Here is a 20,794-nt window from a genome sequence, read left to right as displayed (position 1 = left end):
GGATCTTCTTATAGACCCCAATCCAGTTATAGTCATTTACGTAATTCCAAACCACACCATACAGTTGGACCTTCACACACCACATATGCACAAGCTGTTGCCATTAAGATGAACATTTACAGAAAGATAAATTGTCAAATCATAGAGCCCAGGTTACATCATGTGCTTGGACGTGTGGTCTTTTTGGAGAATCTTCTTTCATGTGGGCAGAGTGTAACTGGACAATACTATGAGTCATTGCAGTACCTGCTGGTAACGAGACAACTTTGATAGAAACCCCATGTTGCTCCATAACCTGACTTTCTCTGGCAGATTTGGGGATGGTGATCAGGCTGCCAGAACCATTGATGGACTGCTTGCACTGTAAGAGAGAGAGGAATCCTGGGAAAAAGAGAAGCCAGGGGAGGGTGATGAAGGAACAATAGAAAAGTCACAGAAACACTTACTTCCCTATGGCCCAGATCTAAAGCCTAATGGTTCCCTTTGAACTGTCCCAAGCCATTCAGGAGGGGGATGCTTTAGCAGAAGAGTGCTGGTGGCTCAGACAGTAAAAGCATCTGCCTACAATATAGGAGACCCGGGTTCGATCCCTGCGTCGGGAAGATTCCCTGGAGAAGGAAATGGCAACCCACTCCAGTACTCTTGCTTGAAAAATCCCATGGACAGAGGAGCCTGGTAAGGCTACAGTCCATGGGGTCGCAAAGAGTTGGATACGACTGAGCAACTTCCCTTTCTTTCTTTCACTTTAAAAGTGTGTGCAGAATAGCTTAAATACAGCCCAACTACAGTCCATGGGGTCACAAAGAGCCGGACTCAACTGGGCACACGTGCACAAGGTTTGGGGCTTCCCTGATGGCTCAGCAGGTAAAGAATCTACCTGCAATGCAGGAGATGCAGGAGACTTGGGTTCAGTCCCTAGGTTGGGAAGATCCCCTGGAGGAGGAAATGGCAACCCACTCCAGTATTCTTGCCTGAAAATCTCATGGCCAGAGGAACCTGGCAGTCCATGGGTCTCGGAAGAGTTGGACATGTCTGAGTGACTGAGCACACACACAGGCAGTGCTCAACTCAACACAATTGAGAATTCTTTCTGACAGAGGACATGCTTCTGAGTTAGGAAGTGTAATTCCAAGGGAAATTTTAAAGACTTCTTAGAAGACTCTCTGGTGTTTGTAGGTGGTCACCGTGCATCAGACAATGATTCTCTCTGACCTCAGGCTGTCCTGGCAGGACACTATGCCCCCAGGGTCACTGCCTCCACATGAGTGAACATTCCCTATCAGCCATTCTCTTTAGTCTTGAAGTTAGTGGTTATTTCCACTCTGAATGGGGCAGGTATGAAAGAAAAGGTGGAAAGGAAGGGTTCCCTTGGAGGCAAGCATTTTGAAAATCTCACTCAGCCCACATCCTATAGGAACCATCCTCAGAGTGAGTCTAACTCCCCACTAGCCCTTTAAAATGCAAAGGTTGGTAACTTTCCCTCTATCTTCTTTCTCATCCTCTCACTCTCCCGCCTATCAGAGATGGATTGGTTGTTAGCACCCATCAAGGGCCCTGAAGACACTCATCAGAGGCGAATAACAATAAAACGTTTAAGTATGTAGTAAAAATAACCCAGGAGACCTTGTAACTTGAATAATACACGGATTCACCTTGAATTAGCATGTGGTGATACAGTAGGAGTGCACCGAGCAGAAGGATACCTGATGTCCAGACAAAAGGAGAAAGAAAAGTCCCTTCTGATGGACCCTGGCTCCCGTACTTAAGACTTAACCTGAGATATGCTTGACTTCCCAACCCCTACCACTCACAACTGCACCTTGTCCAAAGGCCAATGCCACTTGAGTGGTGGATCCAATTTGGCAGCTGCGTATCTAAGCCAAAGAACTTGGAGGGCTGAGTTAGTCAGAGACCACAGCCTGGATCTACAAACCAAGTATGCCTCCAATCCTATGTTAGGGAAAACAGGAAGTTACTTGTGACTGAAGACAGGAAGTTACCTGTGAGGAAAGCGAGGCAGGCAATCATAATGAGAGTGTATTTGGTTTGAGGAATCGTATAGGTGAATTCAAAACCCAGGAGCAAGTTATGCATGAAGGAAAGGCTGAACAACACAATCAGAATGTTCCTGACCACTTCCAGGCCATCTGTTGAAAAGAAGAAGCTGTATTGAGAGGAGGACAGGTGTTTCTTTTGGCTCATTTCTACCTGGGGCACACAAATCTCTAGGTAAACATGAATGAGGTGAAACATTTGATTAAATAATAAAGAGCAAAGATGGGGCAAGAAAGAGGTAGAGGTCTTAAGCTAAATGGGAGATGGAACCAAAAGAAACTGTTCTCTTTCTATCTCTGTAAACTTCTTTCTCTTCTATTTTTTCAAAATGTATGTCTTGCTAAACACTCTTGTCTTCCTCTAGTGACAATGTAACATGTTTTCTTTGCTGCCAGTCACCTTTCTTTTATATCCTTACATTCTAGATGTGCTAGATACCCTGTTGTTACTGTCAGGGCTTCTCAGAGATCCATCAGTTAAGTCTGTGAGCTTCTAAACTTTTTTCCAAAACGTACAAATGCTGAGCTTTTGGGGTAGACCTTGACTGTGTTGATTATGGAAGTGAGCACACTGCAACCATAGGTGGTTGCACTAGAGGATAATGGTGAGATGAACGGAAGTCAAGGAAGGATGAACCCTCATTCTCCACCTATCTCTTTCCATATAATAGCTCTGACCTGATGGCCACAGTGAGGTACAACATATCCACGGACTGTGGTTTATCATGGGTTTTGGGGTCCCAACTTCAGCTCAGCCCATTCTTCTATGATGAGTCCTATTGCCAAGAGGACTAAGACCCAGGAGGAAAAGAACATGTTGGTGGCCTCGACCTTTCTGACCAGTATGTGCACCACTGTGATTGGGGTTTTCTAGCAGAGACTGTCACCAATATCCCACATGCTTCTTCTCCGATAGGATTAGTCACAAGAAATAGGGGAAAATCTTTTAGTGATTGCTGATGCAATGGCAGTGGTAGAAAGTGAAGTAGCCTATGGAGCAGAGAAGATAAATCCTACTGTTCCCCACTCATTCATTTGGGCTAGTCTGTTGTCACGGCTGCCAACTGCCATGGAATCATCTTGGTCTGACCCTTGACCCTGAGACCTACTACAGTGGAATCACCAAGGGGCCTAGAGGCCCTGACGGAGAAGGCAATGGCACCCCACTCGAGTACTCTTGCCTGGAAAATCCCATGGACAGAGGAGCCTGGTGGGCTGCAGTCCATGGGGTCGCTAAGAGTCGGACATGACTGAGTGACTTCACTTTCCCTTTTCACTTTCATGCATCGGAGAAGGAAATGGCAACCCACTCCAATGTTCTTGCCTGGAGAATCCCAGGGATGGGGGAGCCTGGTGGGCTGCCGTCTATGGGGTCACACAGAGTCAGACATGACTGAAGCGACTTAGCAGCAGCAGCAGAGGCCCTGAAAGAGGAACCAGATAAAGAAGGATGTATGATATCACACATAGAAAACACTGTCAGCTATAGGAGCAACTAGAGGTCCTGAAAGAAGTTAGACGCGTATGATGGAAGACATCAGGATTATATGTTCCAGGATTGATGAACATTAGATAGGGATCAAGGAAATGAAAAAGGTAATTGGATCACTATGTGAGATGTCAGGTAGCTAGCATCACAAAAGAGAATGACCACTCATAATTTGGGGTGTTTTGAAGATAGGTGAGGGATTAGTGAGACACAGGTCAGAGAAGAAATGATATATGTAGTTAGGGAAAACAGGAGTCAAGATGCCATTAAATAAGATGTAAACCATGGGAACAAGCACAAGCCTGCTTATGAGAAAGAATTTAGTAAGTACAAGTTTTGGTTAAGTTTAAGGTGCCTTGAAAGCATATGATAGAATTAGTCTTGAAACTTAATAGCAGGTTAAAAGTTATCAACCTAGTAATGGCAGTTGAAGCATAGGTGTGTATATCACCATGAGAGGATATCACACGGAAGGTGACAAGAGGCAGTGAAGGAAATTCTGATTAACATCATCTTTTATGAGAAAGAGCAAAGAAGGAGAGGTCAGAGCAAGGCTGTGTGTGTGTGCTTGCATGCTAAGTCGCTTCAGTCGTGTCCGACTCGTTGCGACCCTGTGGACTGTAGCCCGCCAGGCTCCTCTGTCCATGGGATTCTCCAGGCAAGAATACTGGAGTGGGTTGCCATGCCTTCCTCCAGGGGGATCTTCCCTACCCTGGGATCGAACTCTTGTCTTTTATATCTCCTATTGGCAGGTGGGTTCTTTACCACTAAAGCCACCTAGAAAAATACAAATGCTGCTGACTAATTAAGGAAGCTTGAGTTTTGAGGAGAAATTAGATTCCTAATGTTGCAGAGAAATCTAATTAGGTGGAAGCTGAACATATGTCACTTGATTTGATGATTAGAATGTCACTGGTGGTTTTGGGCATGGCATTCTCTGCAGAACAATGGAAGAAGTGAAAGTAGAAGGGAGATTGTTAGGTTTTATGTTTTTCTTTTTTTTTTTTTTAAATAGACAACTAGATTAAAGAAATAACAATAAATGGAAAAAGAAAATTAGAGTTTTAGTTTCAAAAGGTAAGTATGAAATTTTGAAAGAGGAGAGACTGGTGGGATAGTTCCCGTGTACCCTTTACCCAGCTTCAGTGCTCATCCCTGAGTTATTCTGAAACAAACTCAGAGAATTTCATCCTTAAATATTTGTTGATATCACTAAAAGATGAGGACTAAGTTTTCCTCATAGATTTACTCACTCTCCCTCTTTGTTTTCTTAATCTGGTTTATTAGAGGGCTATCAATTTGTTGATAATATTCAAGATCCCTTTACATATTTATCCATTTGAAAATATTATTTTAAGTAGAGTTTACTACTTTAAGTTTTTACTTCATTATTTCCCTTTCAGATTAATTTTTTATCCCTCAAATTTCTTAAAATAGTTAAAACTTCTTTAATATGCCAGGATTTAAGGTGACCCATGTTTATCTGTGCACAGAGTTTGCTATATCTCATATTTTTTCATATTTTTCATATTTTCAAATTTTTCATATTTAAACAAGTTTAAGAAAATAATATTTTAAAGAGCAGTTATGTTTTTCCAGAAAAATTGAGCAGAAGATGCAGAGATTTTTCATATACTCCCTGTATATCCCACACAGGGACAGCCTTTCCTGTTCTCAACATCCCCACCAGAGTGGTACATTTGTTACATTTACAAACCTACAATGACATATTATTATTGTCCAAAGTCCATGGTTTATGTGAGGGTTCACTCTTGGCTTATGTCTTATATATTTCCACATTAGACAGTTTTTAATGTTAATTTTGACTTCACCATTGAAATCTATTTGTGACTGTGTTCACATGTACAAATGTTTCCCACTTGAATGTATCTTGGAAAGTAGAAACTATACAATTGTAGCATTCATGATTGCAAGATTCACTAGTAAATAACTGAACATAGTCCCATCTGGGACAATTAAAGCTTTTCCTGGGACTTACCTGGTGCTACAGTGAATAAGAATCCATCAGCCAGTGCAGGGGACGTGGGTTTGATCCCTGATCTGGGAAGATCCCACATGCTGAGAGCAACTAAGCCTGTGAGCCACAGCTACTGAGGCTGCCCTGGAGAGCCCGTGAGCCGCAGCTACTGAGGCTGCCCTGGAGAGCCCGTGAGCCGCAGCTACTGAGGCTGCCCTGGAGAGCCCGTGAGCCGCAGCTACTGAGGCTGCCCTGGAGAGCCCGTGAGCCGCAGCTACTGAGGCTGCCCTGGAGAGCCTGTGAGCCGCAGCTACTGAGCCAGTGCAGCACAAGCACCGAAGTCCGTGCACCCGGAGCGCTTGCTCTGAAACAAGAGAAGCCATTTCAATGAGAAGGTCATCCACTGCAATTAAGAGTAGCCCCCACTTGCCGCAACTAGAGGAAGCCTGCATGCAGCAATAAAGACCCAGCACAGCCATAAATAAAGCAAGTGAATTATTTTCAAAAAGAAACCAGCTCCTTTCGTACACCTGAGGGCAGGAATGAATGCAGATTCTCAGCGGGGCAGGAAGATCAATGCCCAGGCTACCTGGGCCTCTCTTCTTTGCCCTTCTCTGTGTCCCTTGCCCCCATCTCCCTGGAGCCCAGCTCCCCTCCCACTTCCCTCAAAAAACAGAATCTTTTCCTAAACACCAGGAACTCGGGAGGCAAAAAAAAAAAAAAAAAAAAAAAGGAATAATTATTCATCTAAAGCAGTGTCTGTGTCACTTATCAGCATGATTAGGTGCAGAGCTCTGTGAGCCAAACAATTTTAAGAGAAGAGTATCCTCTAAGACTCTGTCCCCTGGGTTGGGGTACCATGGACAAGTCTCGGACTGTGTTGTTTCTGGTCTCTCTCATGGATACTTATTTTCCTTTCTTTCTAAATGAAAGTATGATAGCTACCTTCCTCTACTCTACTTGGAATACCCTTCAGCTTGGGAGTGAGAGACTGTAGGCTAATACTCCTCACTACCTGAGACCTGGATGGTCTGATTCCTGCCCGTGGGATATGTATTCTAGGCAACTGAATACATAGCTCTTTATCATGATCCCCGTAGCTGAAATAGCTCTTCCTAACATCATCTTTAAGAGAAAGGCACAGAGGGTCAACCCGAACCCTGGGGCACACATATATAGGCAGAAGATCCCCTTCTGCCTGTTGGAACTTAGTGAAGGTGATGATTACAGGGTTTATGGGTGGAGAGTCTCTATACAGCATCTCTATGGTCTATGTCTGTACTTGCACTCAGATACTTTTCATGTCACTTGGTTTCCCCATTCCCTTCTTTATCAGATGTTTTTCTGAGGTGTGGACTTTGACCTTCAGGACAGACTCTGATCTGCAGAACTAGGCGGTGGCATTTTGTTACATTCTAGCCCAGGATTTCTTGATTATGTACTTCTCTGGAATGCTGAGATGGTTGGATAGCATCACCGACTCAATGGACGTGAGTTTGGGTAAACTCCGGGAGTTGGTGATGGACAGGGAGGCCTGGCATGCTGCAGTCCATGGTGTTGCAAAGAGTCGGACGTGACTGAGTGACTGAACTGAACTGGAATGCTACGGAAATTAAAAATTTCATTTTCCAACCCCAGATTTGCATAATCAGACAACTGGGGTTAGAGGGAGCCACTTTAGCTCTATCTCCCCTCCGACAGGTAAAACCTGAGGACAGTGTGAAGCTCTCACTGAGACTGGACTCTGGACCATTTCCTTTTTGCATTTTCACAGTATCTGAGGGATCTAAAACCCCACATTTGATTTTGGTAGAAATCTCTACAAGATGTTACTGCACATTACCATTTGTAGTATAAATACCAGCAAAGCATAACAGTCATGCAGACCAAGTGTAAGAACGTGTTTTCACTCCACCGACCATGGCTCCCTTCAGACTAAAGCAGCCGTGTCTGGTGGAGCAGCAGCAAGCCCAGGGTGCCCATGGGGGCTGCCAGGCACTGTGGGTGGTGGTGGAGTGGGCACTCTCCCTGGTGGCTTGTACTTAGGACAGTGAGAGCAGGGTTTGAAGGGAGCAGCGGTTCTTCCCAAACCTGAATGCCTCAACAGAAAGCTTCAGAAGGTCATAGCTTAAAAAGAGCTAAAAAGTTGAAAAAGGGATGAAAAAACAAAAACCACTTCTCTAGTGTCCAGGCTTTTCACTAGCTCACATGACTTTAAATGTTCTTCTTTCTTCTACCTTGAGACAGCACCTAAACCATGGCTTTTGGATAAAGGAAAAGAGGAAGAAGAGAGATGGCATCTAAGTCATTCTCTGTGTTTACTCTTAGTGCTTGTCTCTTTGTGTAACTTCTTGATCTCTAAGTTTTATTCCACTTCAGAAACTTTCCCCCAGGAATCAAAGGAGGGTGACAGGTATACAGTCAATAAAATCTTCTATATTGATATCCCCAAAGCAGCAGATGAGTTTATTTTCACATAATCCTAATAACCCAAGTCATGTATTATTTTCTGTCTAAGGATTAAATAAAAATATCTCCTAGAGGTACATGTACCCCTTAGTATTTTTTTTGGATGACTGCACCATTCCAGTGGTGGAATATGTGCTCAGTTGCTCAGTCATGTCTGACTCTTTGCAACCCCATGCACTGGTAGCCTGCTAGGCTCCTCTGTCCATGGAGATTCTCCAGGCAAGCATACTGGAGTGGGTTGCCATGCCCTCCTCCAGAAGAATTTCCAACCGTGGTGGAAAATAAATTATGTAATTATCTGTATGGGAATAAGATCAATGATTTGCTTTGCCCCACAGAGAAGGATTTGATATATTTAAAATAATTATTCTAAGTCAAATAACACATTAACAATTATGTATAGGGACTTAGCTCACCTTTAATTCAACAAACATAAGTTAGAACACAGAGAGAATCACCTAAATTATCTCCTTCCACATGAGATATGTGCCTGGCATAACTGTGAAGACATTGCTTTAGCTCATTTCACTTTGACTTATCCACATTACAAAAAGAATATGAGATAGTTTGAACACTTCTCCTTGCCTTTGAATTACATTTATTGTTTTTTGAAATCTGGTAATGGCACCCAACTCCAGTACTCTTGCCTGGAAAATCCCATGGACGGAGGAGCCTGGTAGGCTGCAGTCCATGAGGTTACTAAGAGTCAGACATGACTGAGCGACTTCACTTTCACTTTTCACTTTCATGCATTGGAGAAGGAAATGGCAACCCACTCCAGTGTTCTTGCCTGGAGAATCCCAGGGATGGGGGAGCCTGGTGGGCTGCCGTCTATGGGGTCGCACAGAGTTGGACACGACTGAAGCGACTTAGCAGCAGCAGCATCACCCCTCAAGATAATTTTGCAGCAAATTACAAATAATTTTTAGTTTCAAACAAACTACTTGCATGGTGAGACAGTGACACATACACACACTCACACTCATGGGATCATAATAGTCTGATTTGAGATTTATTTTACTAAACGTTATTCACAATATGCATGATTCATGGGGTGGTAGAGGGCTCATATAGGTCTTGGGTATGCTTGAAGCTTCGTGTTTAAAATTTGTGTATTTTAACACAAAAATTTTTTTTTAAATGAAAATAAAAAATAAAATATTGACTCCAGTAGACCTTATACAATAATTTTGTTAGAAGATATATAAGGAGAACAGATGTTTATCTGTAATATTTTATTTTAAGGATAAGCAAGAATACTGTGTCAAATATCTACTTTTCTAGTACCATAAATCATATCTTTGAGGACTCATTTCTTTTCATTAAGAGCTGATCTCTTAGCCAAATTCAAGTATAAAAAATAGTATTATGAATAAAATTCACATGCTGTACATCAGATTCCAGGAATTTATCTTATAACTTAAAACTTTTTAAAACAGTCACCATATAAGGTGGTTGATGTGTTAATGTGATAATCATCTCAAAATATATCAAATCATCAGTTTGTACACTTTAAGTATGTATGTGTGGGTGTACTCAATTGCCCAGTCTTGTCTGACTTTCTGAGATCCCATCGACCATAGCCCATCAGGCTCCTCTGTCCATGGAATTTTCCAGGCAAGAATACTGAAGTGGGTTATCATTTCCTTCTCCAGGGGATCTTCCCAACCTGTAGATTGAACCCTTGACTCTTGCATCTCCTGCATTGGCAAGTGGATACATTTAAACTTGGTCTACCTGGGAAGCTTACACTTTAAGCATACACAATATTTATTTGTCAGTTTTTTGTCAGTAAATCTAGGGGATACACCCAATCTCATTTTGTGATTTTTCTAGGAAACGAAAAATTTCTTGTATAAATTAGTGTATCTTACTTCTTTTTCAGGCCATGAATTTCTAAGCTGGAGAAAAACAAAGTATTCTGATTGAATTAGGTATCTGGTGGTGATTATTTTATCTTACATCTGAATATCCCTTTGTGTCCTTCAGCCTAAGTGAATTCTCCCTGCTTCTGAAGACAGTTTAAAATCTACCCTTCCCTAAAGACTGCTGTTATCGCTATAGACAGTGGTGGTCTGCCTCACCTCTGAAACTCAACCAGTTCCTACCACTTTTTATAATGACTTGTTGGTCTCCTCAGGGATGGGTTTGATACATTAGGAGTGATGGTTCTAAGTCAAAGAGAGCACTGGATATGGTGATTCACTCATTCAGCAGTTGATCAGGATGAGGCATGTGTTGGCCAGTCCTTTCCTCACTAGACTGCAAGGTTGTGAAGAGAATGATGCTGCATCATCTTTCAGTGTGCTCATCTGTAGTAGATATCCTCAATACTTGTTTTGCCCATGTTCTGTGACTTGTGGGATCTTAGTTCCTCAACTGGGGATTGAAACCCAAAGTCATAGCAGTAAAAGCACCAAGTCCTAATCACTGGAATGTGAGAGGACTCCCTAAAATATTTAATAAATGAATTTAAAAGATTCCATCATTTGTCATTTACAATTATATGACTGAATTTTTTCCATTCCTGGACATATATTCAGAAAAGACAAAAACTAATTTGAAAAGATACATGCACCCTTATGCTCATAGTAGCACTATTAAAAGTAGCCAAGACGTGGTTCAGTGGTAAAGATTTCCACTGCCAAGTAGGAGATGTGGGTTCGATTCCTGGGTCAGGAAGATCCTCTGGAGGAGGAAACGACAACCTGCTCTAGAATTCTTGCCTGGGAAATCCCATGGATAGAGGAGCCTGGCGGGCTACAGTCTATGGGGTCACAAAAGAGTCAGACATGATTTAGTGACTAAACAACAGCAACAAAAAGACATGGAAGCAACCTAAATGTCCATTGTCAGATGACTACATGAAGAAGATGTGGTATATATAATATATACAATGGAATATTGCTCATACATTAAAAAAGAATGAAAAATGCCATTTGCAGCAACATGGATGGTCTTAGAGATTATTACATTAAGTGAAGTAAGTCCAATAGAAAAAGACAAATATATCAGTTATATGTGAAATCAAAAACAACTATACAAATGAACTTATTTACAGAACAGAAATAAACATAGAAAACAAACTTATGGTTACCAAAGGTTTGAAAAGTGAGGGATAAATTAGGAGTTTGGGATTAATAGCTACCCACTACTACATATATGTGAGAGTTGGACTGTGAAGAAGGCTGAGCGCCGAAGAATTGATGCTTTTGAACTGTGGTGTTGGAGAAGACTCTTGAGAGTCCCTTGGACTGCAAGGAGATCCAGCCAGTCTATTCTGAAGGAGATCAGCCCTGGGATTTCTTTGGAAGGAATGATGCTAAAGCTGAAACTCCAGTACTTTGGCCACCTCATGCAAAGAGTTGACTCATTAGAAAAGACTCTGATGCTGGGAGGGATTGGGGGCAGGAGGAGAAGGGGACGACAGAGGATGAGATGGCTGGATGGCATCACCGACTCGATCGATGTGAGTTTGAGTGAACTCCGGGAGTTGGTGATGGATAGGGAGGCCTGGCGTGCTTCGATTCATGGGGTCGCAAAGAGTTGGACACGACTGAGCGACTGAACTGAACTGAACTGAACTACATATAAAAATAGATAAACAACAAGGACCTACCATATAACACAGAGAACTATACTCAATATTCAATATCTTGTAATAATTTATAAAGGAAAACAATGTGAAAAAGGAAGCATACATAACTGAATACCTTTACTGTATACTTGAAACTGATACAACATTGCAAATTAACTACATGTCAACAAAAATTTTTAAGGGAGAAAGAATAGTTATATAATTTTGGGGTAGGAATAAATTTATGTAATATTTGAATTATTCTTATATTTTTAAATTAAAACTTTATTCATGTCTTACTTAAAAATATGACTGGAAATCTACCACTATAGTTTAAAACACTTAAGAGAATATTACATTCTTTCTTTTACACATTCTATTTCTTCATCATTGTGTTCTAAATATGTATCTGATATTAGGCTATATTAATTGCATTGTTCAGGAAATATGATATTACACAGGTTTCCACTTGTAAAAAGAATATTAGAGGATATATTCTTATAAATATTCAGGCCACTAAACCCCAGAAATCAGAATTCCTTGAGGGACACTTGCTTTTATATTTCTCGGAATAAAATACTTGAACTGAGAACAGAAGTCACATTCTTTTAAACCTGCTTCTTCTTAATGTAAAGATGAAAAGGAATAACTGACATCTTTCCTCTTAAAATGATGAGATTAGGGAAAGAAAAGATACTCAGCTAGTTTCAGAGGAGGAAGGTGAGTTTCATAGTAACAATGTTCATGTTGTATAGAAATTAAAACAAAAAGATTCTAAATTAACTCCTGATTTTCTTGTAAGCTAGAGGTTCTGATGTTTGCAGGCCACCGAGCCACAGAAGTGGAGAGAAGAGCCTGTGGACACCTATCTTAAACTCAGATGTATAGTGTCCACTTAATGCTTAGTTAAGTCACATAGTGTCTAATGTGTGAATTAGTGTGTGACATCATCAGCCTCTAAAATAGAAATTTTAATACTAGAAATATTTTTATACACAATGGACAATGCCCAAAATGTTTTGTTTAATTTGTATGGCAATTCCTAGAAGTATTTATTATTTATTTTTTACAGGTTAAAACATGAGCTCAGAGAGCCTCTCTGATGGATCAGATGGTACCCTGTGTACTGAAACAAAATGTATTTGACTAGTGATTCAGTGCTGTTTCTGCCACTTCTGTGTTAATGGTTCCCTTCTTTAAAAGGGGGCAATTATTTGACAGTCAACATTGATTTTTAAAAAATTATATTCTAGACCCGTGCTGTTGGATATTATAGCCACTAGCTAAGTGTGGTCACTGAGCATTTACAATGTAGTATGATTTTAGGTGTAGTGTAAATACATTATTAATTTCAAAAATCTGTACAAAATATGCAAAATGCTTCATAAGGAGTTTTACATCATTATATGTTAAAATATAAGTTTTTGTATATACCATATTAAATACAGCATTAAATTGATTTGTTACTTTTTTTTTTTCTTTGCTGTTAAAAAATGGACTTCTAGGACATTATAATCACTCATGTGACTGTATTATCTTTCCTTTTCTAAATTTTTTTTTTCTTTTTAGTTTTTTGGCCATGTGGTATGTGGGATCTTAGTTCCCCGGCCCTGGCACATCACACCTGCACATCTTACACTGGAAGGGTGGTGTCTTAACCACTAGACCACCAGGAAAGACCCTGCATTATCTTTCTATTGAGCAATCATGATCTAGACTTCACTTTTGAAAAAATACTTTTCAATTCTCATAGTTTTAATAGTAGTATGTAGTACATGGAAATGTTTAAAAACATAGCTTTTAAATTGCTAAATTGCTTTTGAATTCCAAAATGCACCTAAGGCCTGAATGAGCACAAATATTCTCAGTTATTTGCACTGTTAGTCCCCATTATTTGATTTTGTAGTCAGAATGAAAAACCCACAAGTGACTCATGACTGGAAGACTTGGTCTGTGGGTGCCTTTCCTTGGCTCCTCATTTCCCCCACATATTGTAGGAGGGGATACAATCTTGGAACAAACGACTCAAATGAAAAATGAATCAATGATATAAAACCAATATAGTTTGGGGCCTAGCACAGTAAGAATGAAGAAATGCTAATTCAGTCTATTACAAAAACATGTAATTTTTCATGTTAATATAGTTTCTAACAGTGTTTTCATTAAAAAAAAAAAAAAAAAAAGAAAAATCCCTTCCCTTTGCCTCTCCTCTGATTGTTCCTTAACTGAGACCAGACAAAGGAAAAAGAAAAGAAAACAAACGTTCCAGGGTTGAGGACTTGAACCAGAGAGAAGTGAAATTTTCAATATTGTGTGTAAGAATTTTCCATCGATCCCTTAGTCACGTAGTCTCTACCTTACATCCGGTCCCTAGGAGGGGGCGTGGCTTCCTGGAAATTCTGTCTGCAGCTGTTTTCTGCCTGCAGCGACGCAGAGTGCTGGGAACAGCTGGAGGTAAGTGACTAGGGTGCCCGCGCCGGCGCTGAATGGCACCCTTGCCCCGGAGGATTGAGACCTGCCTCTTCCAACTCCCTTTCCCCATCTTTAAATCTTTCGGGGCTCGTTTTAACTGCAAGCCCAGGGTAGGGAACTTAGTCCTGGAGTGCGATGCCTTGAGGGTTTCTGCGGGTTTGGTGGTTCTGGGGAATCTTGCTGAATGTGGAAGGGGGATGTAGCCATCTCCGGATAATCCGAAGACCCCTCTTTCTACTTCACTTCTCTTTTACTTCATTTTACTTTTGATCAACTTCTTTCGTTCTTTCTTCCTTCCTTTGTTTCCTGTGGACACTTGATGCTTTCTCAATTTTATGTGATTTTATGCTGGGGAAATGGAGCTTCAAGCCCTCTCTCTCCAAGTCCCCCCACCCCGCACCCCCCACCCCCAACCCCCTCCCCAGTCGTACTGCAGCGGCTAAAGCTTTCTATATAAAAATTCAGGACTGACTCAGATATCTTCCGTTAGTATTTGGATGCTGAAATTTTAGGCCTGAATAAGGACTCAGTCACTCTCCGTTTCTAGAGGAGTCCCGCTTTCACCCACTCCCCCGGATTCCGGGTTCTCCACTTCTCCCCTGCAGCAGGCTGCAGGGGTGTGACCCACTGCGCCACCGCCAGCTGCTCCTTCCCGCCCCCGCTCTGCCGGGGCTCCTACATTCCAGAGGGTCCGCCTAGCCTGAGGCCCCCCGCCCCCGGCTCAGTGAGCCATCCTCTGCTCTCCCTGCTGCCTGGGATTCAAGGCTTTGACCTTGGCCAGCCCCTGTGGCCAGTCTGCCTACCTGTTGCTGGGTGCATTTCTGAAGTGCCTTCTTGAAGGAAGAACTAATTCTGACGCAGCATCATTTATTTGGGGAAGGGTAGGGGAGAGGGTTCAGGAAATCAAATGTCCGGCAAAGAGGGATTTGTTCTGGGGTCATAATCTGAAAATAGGGTTGTTTCTTTATAGGAGACGTCCCTCTGCTTCTCTCACCCCATCTGAAAACCACCCTGGGTGAGTATTACCTAATTTTGGAGCATGGGTGGCCTGACATCTGACGCAGTTTCTTCAGCTGTTGTACCCGGTGTCTGTGTCCTTCTCCTGCTTTAAGCTCCCTGCTGGTGTGGTTAGAAATTCTTCCTGCCCCCAGCTCCAGCCTGTTCTACCAGGGAATTTAGCCCAGTCAGGAGTCTGCCTGGAAACCTCTCCTCCCTCATAGCTGCTACTGCGCTCTGTGTTTCTCTGTCAGATAGTGTGCTATTTTACCACGCTCAGTTTTTACTCAGTTGCTCAAAATAAAAACAGACACGGAAGGTTTTATTGGCTCTGATTTTTGAGGAGGGGCACCATGATAAGAAACAGGATTGCCATCATCTGGAGGAGCAACCTGGACTTTGCTCTGGATTGTGGATAGTGTGTGATATATTTTAAATGGTGATTGGGATGAGCATAGATGGCCTCGAATACTTACAGGCAATCTCACAAATGCTTGGGTTCAGAAAAGTTCCAGGGTATCTTCAATGGTAGAACCAGCTCCACCTGTTACTTCTCTGCATAAAGGAATCATAATGTAAATCACAGTATATGTAAATACATTGATTTCTTTGTTAACATGTCACATGAAATGGTTGTCTAAGGTTATAGTAAAACTTGGAAGATATGTTTAGAATGGCCTGATTTAAAATAGAGGACATGCTACATGTAGCATGTAATATACATACATGTATACATATATATATATATACTATATATATACACACACACACTACAAATAGGTGAGTCCCAGGTGGCTCAGTTGTAAAGGATCACCACTATCAATTCAGGAGATGCAGGAGACAAGGGTTTGATCCTTGGGTGGGGAAGATCCCCTGGAGAAGGAAATAGCAAACCACTCCAGTATTCTTGCTTGGAAAATTCCATGGACAGAGGAACCTGGCGGGCTACAGTCCAAAGCACTGGACACAACTGGGCACATACATATGTACAAACCACACACACACATACAAATACATCTTCAACAGGAGAATCCATCAGCAGTTTCAATGATGAGCCACGAAAGAAAAGCTATAAGGTAATTGCCCCAAATTGTAAGGGGGTCCATTTTGAATTTGGCAGCTTCCAATAGCATGATCAAAGTAACAGCAGAGGTCTATTTAATAGTAGTAAAAGGAATAATAGAAACAATACTTATGTCTATTAACATTGATTAACTGTTTCCTAAAAGTCAGGCACTGTTCTAGGAACTTCACACATACTAATTCATATATGCATATATGATATACAGGTATTATGGTTTTCATTTTAGCAAGAGAATACTGAGATTCAGAGGGGTTAAACTAATTACACTGATTCAATATATCTAACAAGTGGTGTATTAAATATGTTTTTGAAAAAACTGGAGCTAGCCTTTGAACAAGCCTCAGGGTTTTTCAGAGATTTCCTATTTAGTATATACTCAAGGCAGTGGCACCCCACTCCAGTACTTTTGCCTGGAAAATCCCATGGACAGAGGAGCCTGGTAGGCTGCAGTCCATGGGGTTGCTAGAGTCGGCCACGACCGAGCAACTTCACTTTCATTTTTCACTTTCATGCACTGGAGAAGGAAATGGCAACCCACTTCAGTGTTGTTGCCTGGAGAATCCCAGGGACGAGGAAGCCTGGTGGGCTGCCGTTTATGGGATCGCACGGAGTCAGACACGACTGAAGCGACTTAGCAGGAGCAGCGCTGAACCTTACAGGTTCCCCACCTGGGTCTGACATTTAGAAGGAGCCTTACTACTGGGTTTTCTCCAGTGGCTTAGATGGTAGATAATCAGCCTGCAATGCAGAAGACTTGGGTTCCATTCCTGGGTCAGGAAGATCCCCTGGAGAAGGGAATGGCAACCCACTCCAGAAGGGGTTGCCTGAAGGGTTCCATAGATAGAGCAGCCTGGTGGACTATAGTCCATGGGGTCGTAAAGAGTCAGACACAACTGAGCAACTGACTCTTTTCTTACTATTAGCAACTTTTTCACCTATCCAGTCTTTTTTCTAGGTTCCTTCCTCCACCATTATGCCAGAGAGAAGCAAATACAATGCTGGTACTTGAGTGATTGGGCTTCTCTGTTGGCTCATCTGATAAAGAATCAGACTGCAATGCGGGACACCTGGGTTCGATCCCTGGATTGGGAAGATCCCCTGGAGAAGAGAACAGCTACCCATTCCAGTATTCTGGCCTGGAGAATTCCATGGATTATATAGTCCATGGGGTCACAAAGAGTAAAAACGACTGAGCGACTTTCACTTTCATTTTCTGAGTGAATAGTTCCCAGCATGTTACTCTGTTCATCATGTGTTTTTTCCACAGTAACCCTGTGTCACCATGGTGCACCCAGGAGGCCTCCTAACCCCCAAGGAAAAGCCAGGTAAGTCTGACTCATAAGTCTTACTTGCCTTTGTACCTAACCTGGCCCACAGGAGGCATTCAATTACATTTTGTTGAACTCTTGAACTCTGGTCTGTCTCCAGTGCCACTGAAGAGCATCTCTGTGACCTTGTCCATCTGTGAGTTTGTGGCTGGTGTGTCTGCAACCTTAAACTACAAGAATGAGGAGGAAGTTCCTTTGGAGGCTTTCTTTATATTCCCCATGGATGAAGACTCAGCTGTCTACAGCTTCGAGGCCATGGTGGATGGAAAGAAAATTAAAGCAGAATTACAGGACAAGATGACGGTACTGTGGATAAATACATTACCTCCTTCCTCCTTTCCCTAATGCATACTCTTCAGCATCTCTAGCAAATGCAACTTCACAAAAAGTGCTGATGTTGAATGCTCTTTCCTCTATCCCCCTCTAACTGCTATTTTCCTAAAATCATTTGGAGGGAAAGTCAATCAGAGTCACTTAAAGTACAGCTGTGGGGACTTCCCTGGCAGCACAGTGGATAACAATCTGCTTGCCAATGCACTGTCATGGGTTCAGTCCCTGGTCTGGGAAGATTCCACACACCACGGGACAACTAAGCCCTTAAGCTGCAAGTACTGAAGCCCACATGCGAGCCTGCGCTCCACATCAAGAGAAGCCACCACACTGAGAAGCCCAAGCACCACAGTGAAGAGTAGTCCCTACTCACCACAATTAGAGAAAGCCCGAGCAGGCAACAAAGACCCACTGAAACCAAAAATAAAAGCAAATAACAAAATTTAAAAACAAAGTAGAGGTGTGAACTTGGCAATACCAGTCACAGTTTCTCCCCGCTAGTCTTTGTTTTCTGTACCCTGTGTACCTCCACTGACTGTGTCAGCTTTCTTTCTCTGTCCTCAGGCACACACCAACTATGAGAATGCCATCATCCGTGGCCACCAAGCCTTTCTGTTAGAGGAGGACATGTGCTCCAGGGATGTATTCTGTTGTAACGTGGGGAACCTCCTCCCTGGGTCGCAGGCGGAGGTCACCCTGAAGTACGTGCAGGAGCTGCCCCTGGAAGCAGACGGGGCTCTGCGCTACGTGCTCCCTGCTGTCCTGAATCCTCGGTACCAACTCTCTGGTCAGTCTCCTCTCCCTCCAAATACTCCTGGGGGAGTTGATGTAACTGGGGAAACCCCTTCAAGGCTGTAGAGTGCTAGAAAGTGTGGGGAGGGAACACAGAACTAAAATAACTTTTTGTAGGATGTTCTGAGGACAGTTGCCTTAATATGAAGACTCCTGTAGTCTCTTTGGAGGACCTGCCCTACACAATCAGCATGGTGGCGACCATCAGTTCCCAGCATGGCATTGACAGGATTCAATCCAACTGCTCCTTGAGTCCTATTGAGTACCTTGGAGATAACAAGACTTCTGCTCAGGTAATTCACAAGAGAGCATTATCATTGCTGGTACCCTTTTCCTTTAGATCCTGACCTTGGTCCTCACTCAATTCTTCCTCCTCATTTTTTCTTATTAACCCCGAGGGGATCACACTGCGCTCCCTCCTCACCACCCTCCTTTAATCTCCCTAGCCTTCTGTCTGTTCTTGCTCCTGCTCTGTGTTGTTCTCCTTCGTGGAAGAAGCCTGTAGCCCTCAGCACTGACCTCAGCCCTGGGCAGAGGCAGCGATAGTCCTAACATGGCATCTTTGTCTGTTCCCAATTCAGGTTTCCTTGGCTGATGGACACAAGTTTGACAGGGATGTGGAGTTCCTGATTTACTACAGAGCAGTGCACACCCCTAGTGTAGTCGTGGAGATGGGAGAATCTACCACAAAGTCAGGTATTGTCTTTCTCCCTCTGCGGTTACCTCCTGAGGAGTAACTTTCTGATTTGGAATTATCTTCAAATTATCCTCAGTTTTATTGCCTTCTATCCAGTAGTGGGTGAAACATTGAAACAGCTTACGTTATGATGTGAAAGAAATGGTTAAGTTCAATGAATATCTTGTGGTTATATCTTTTAGGCAAATCTAAGTGCATCAGTAGATAATTGAACCAAGGACATGAACAAATAATTCACCAGAGGAAACACTAGTTTACTAACATGTGACAATGATCAGTCTCTACAAAGGCAAATAAAAATAAAAGTAATAATGTGACAGTTTCACTTTTCAAGTTATCAGAGATTTCCAAATAATGCTTTAAAAGGTGTGGTGAATTTGGTACTCAGAGACTGCCTGAACCAAAATAATTTGATATCAAGCTTTTGAGGGAAAATGTGGCCATATGCGTCAAAATAAATGTTTATTTTGGTAATTCTAGGTTTGGGAATCTTACATATGAAAATAAATCTAAATATAAGTAAAAATATGGATTGAAAAGTTCTCTTCTCTTTTAATTTAATCATATCAAAGACTGGTAAGCAATCAAAATGTCTTACAGTGGTTAAATTCACTATGCTAGGTATATTTGATGAGTTACCATGTAACTACTAAAATAATATACATCAACAGATTGAAATAATATGCGAATAAGGTTTCCAAACATTGTTAAAGTAAAAATGAGTTGTAGAAGTAGATTACCACTAGGAAATAATCTGTGCATGAGGAAAAACCATTTTAAAACAGAGAAAGTATGCAAGAAGTAATTGTGATTAGTTTAAAAGTAAGTTTACCTTTTAGATCTAACAATTTCTGTTGGTTTTGATTCATATACCTTCACGTAATCTCACCTAGAATTCTTTTTTTTTGTGTGGTAAATTTATATACATCAACTTTACCTTTGTAACTATTTTTAAGTATAAAATCCCATTGCCTCGCATACATTCACCTTGCTGTTCAACCATCACCCATCCATCTGCAGATAATTTTCATCTTGTCCTAGTTACTTAATTTCTGAGACTATGTTTAGTTTCTTACTGCTTAGCTTATTATTATTATAATATATTATATACAAATTATTATTGTAATTTCTTTAACGTGTCTTCTTTGGGGGACTTCCTTGGTCCCCCAAAGACCAAGACTTTGCCTTCCAATGTAAGGGGTGTGGGTTTGACCCCTAGTCAGGGAACTAAGATCCTACATGCCTTATGCCCCAAAAACAAAAATATGAAACAGAATCTATGTTATAACAAATTCAGTAAAGTCTTTAAAATGGTCCACATAAAAAAAAAATCTTTAAAAAATATTGATAGCAATTTATCTTATTTTCTAAATTTTTCTTAATATATGTGTACTTTTCCTTATAATTATAACTGGTATAACCTATATCCATCTCCTGTTCTGTGGGGCCTTCTTGGGCTGCCAGGCCACTGGATTGCAGGGACCTCAAAGAGGCTCCTCTTCCAGGAAGCCCTGTGCTCTGTCTTGTA

General features: G+C 41.8%; 1 protein-coding gene and 1 pseudogene across 1 annotated transcript in view; one reads left to right on the top strand and one right to left on the bottom strand.

Moving 5' to 3' along the window:
- Window positions 1-139: 139 nt before the first annotated feature.
- On the bottom strand, window positions 140-14,109 carry LOC129654194 (transmembrane protein 225-like; annotated as a pseudogene).
- The window catches only part of VWA5A (von Willebrand factor A domain containing 5A), a 30,241-nt gene continuing 23,432 nt past the window's right edge, over window positions 13,986-20,794 (top strand). The window contains exons 1-7 of the mRNA XM_055581289.1: window positions 13,986-14,021; window positions 15,010-15,054; window positions 17,387-17,444; window positions 17,548-17,750; window positions 18,342-18,564; window positions 18,687-18,862; window positions 19,151-19,265. Coding sequence (XP_055437264.1) covers window positions 17,402-17,444; window positions 17,548-17,750; window positions 18,342-18,564; window positions 18,687-18,862; window positions 19,151-19,265 — 760 coding nt within the window. The 5' untranslated portion in view covers window positions 13,986-14,021; window positions 15,010-15,054; window positions 17,387-17,401. The remainder of the gene's footprint in view (window positions 14,022-15,009; window positions 15,055-17,386; window positions 17,445-17,547; window positions 17,751-18,341; window positions 18,565-18,686; window positions 18,863-19,150; window positions 19,266-20,794) is intronic.

Source organism: Bubalus kerabau, chromosome 5 (genome assembly GCF_029407905.1).
Source record: "Bubalus kerabau isolate K-KA32 ecotype Philippines breed swamp buffalo chromosome 5, PCC_UOA_SB_1v2, whole genome shotgun sequence".
In the NCBI taxonomy this organism is placed as follows: domain Eukaryota; kingdom Metazoa; phylum Chordata; class Mammalia; order Artiodactyla; family Bovidae; genus Bubalus; species Bubalus kerabau.
This window is presented reverse-complemented; position numbering and strand designations above follow the sequence as displayed.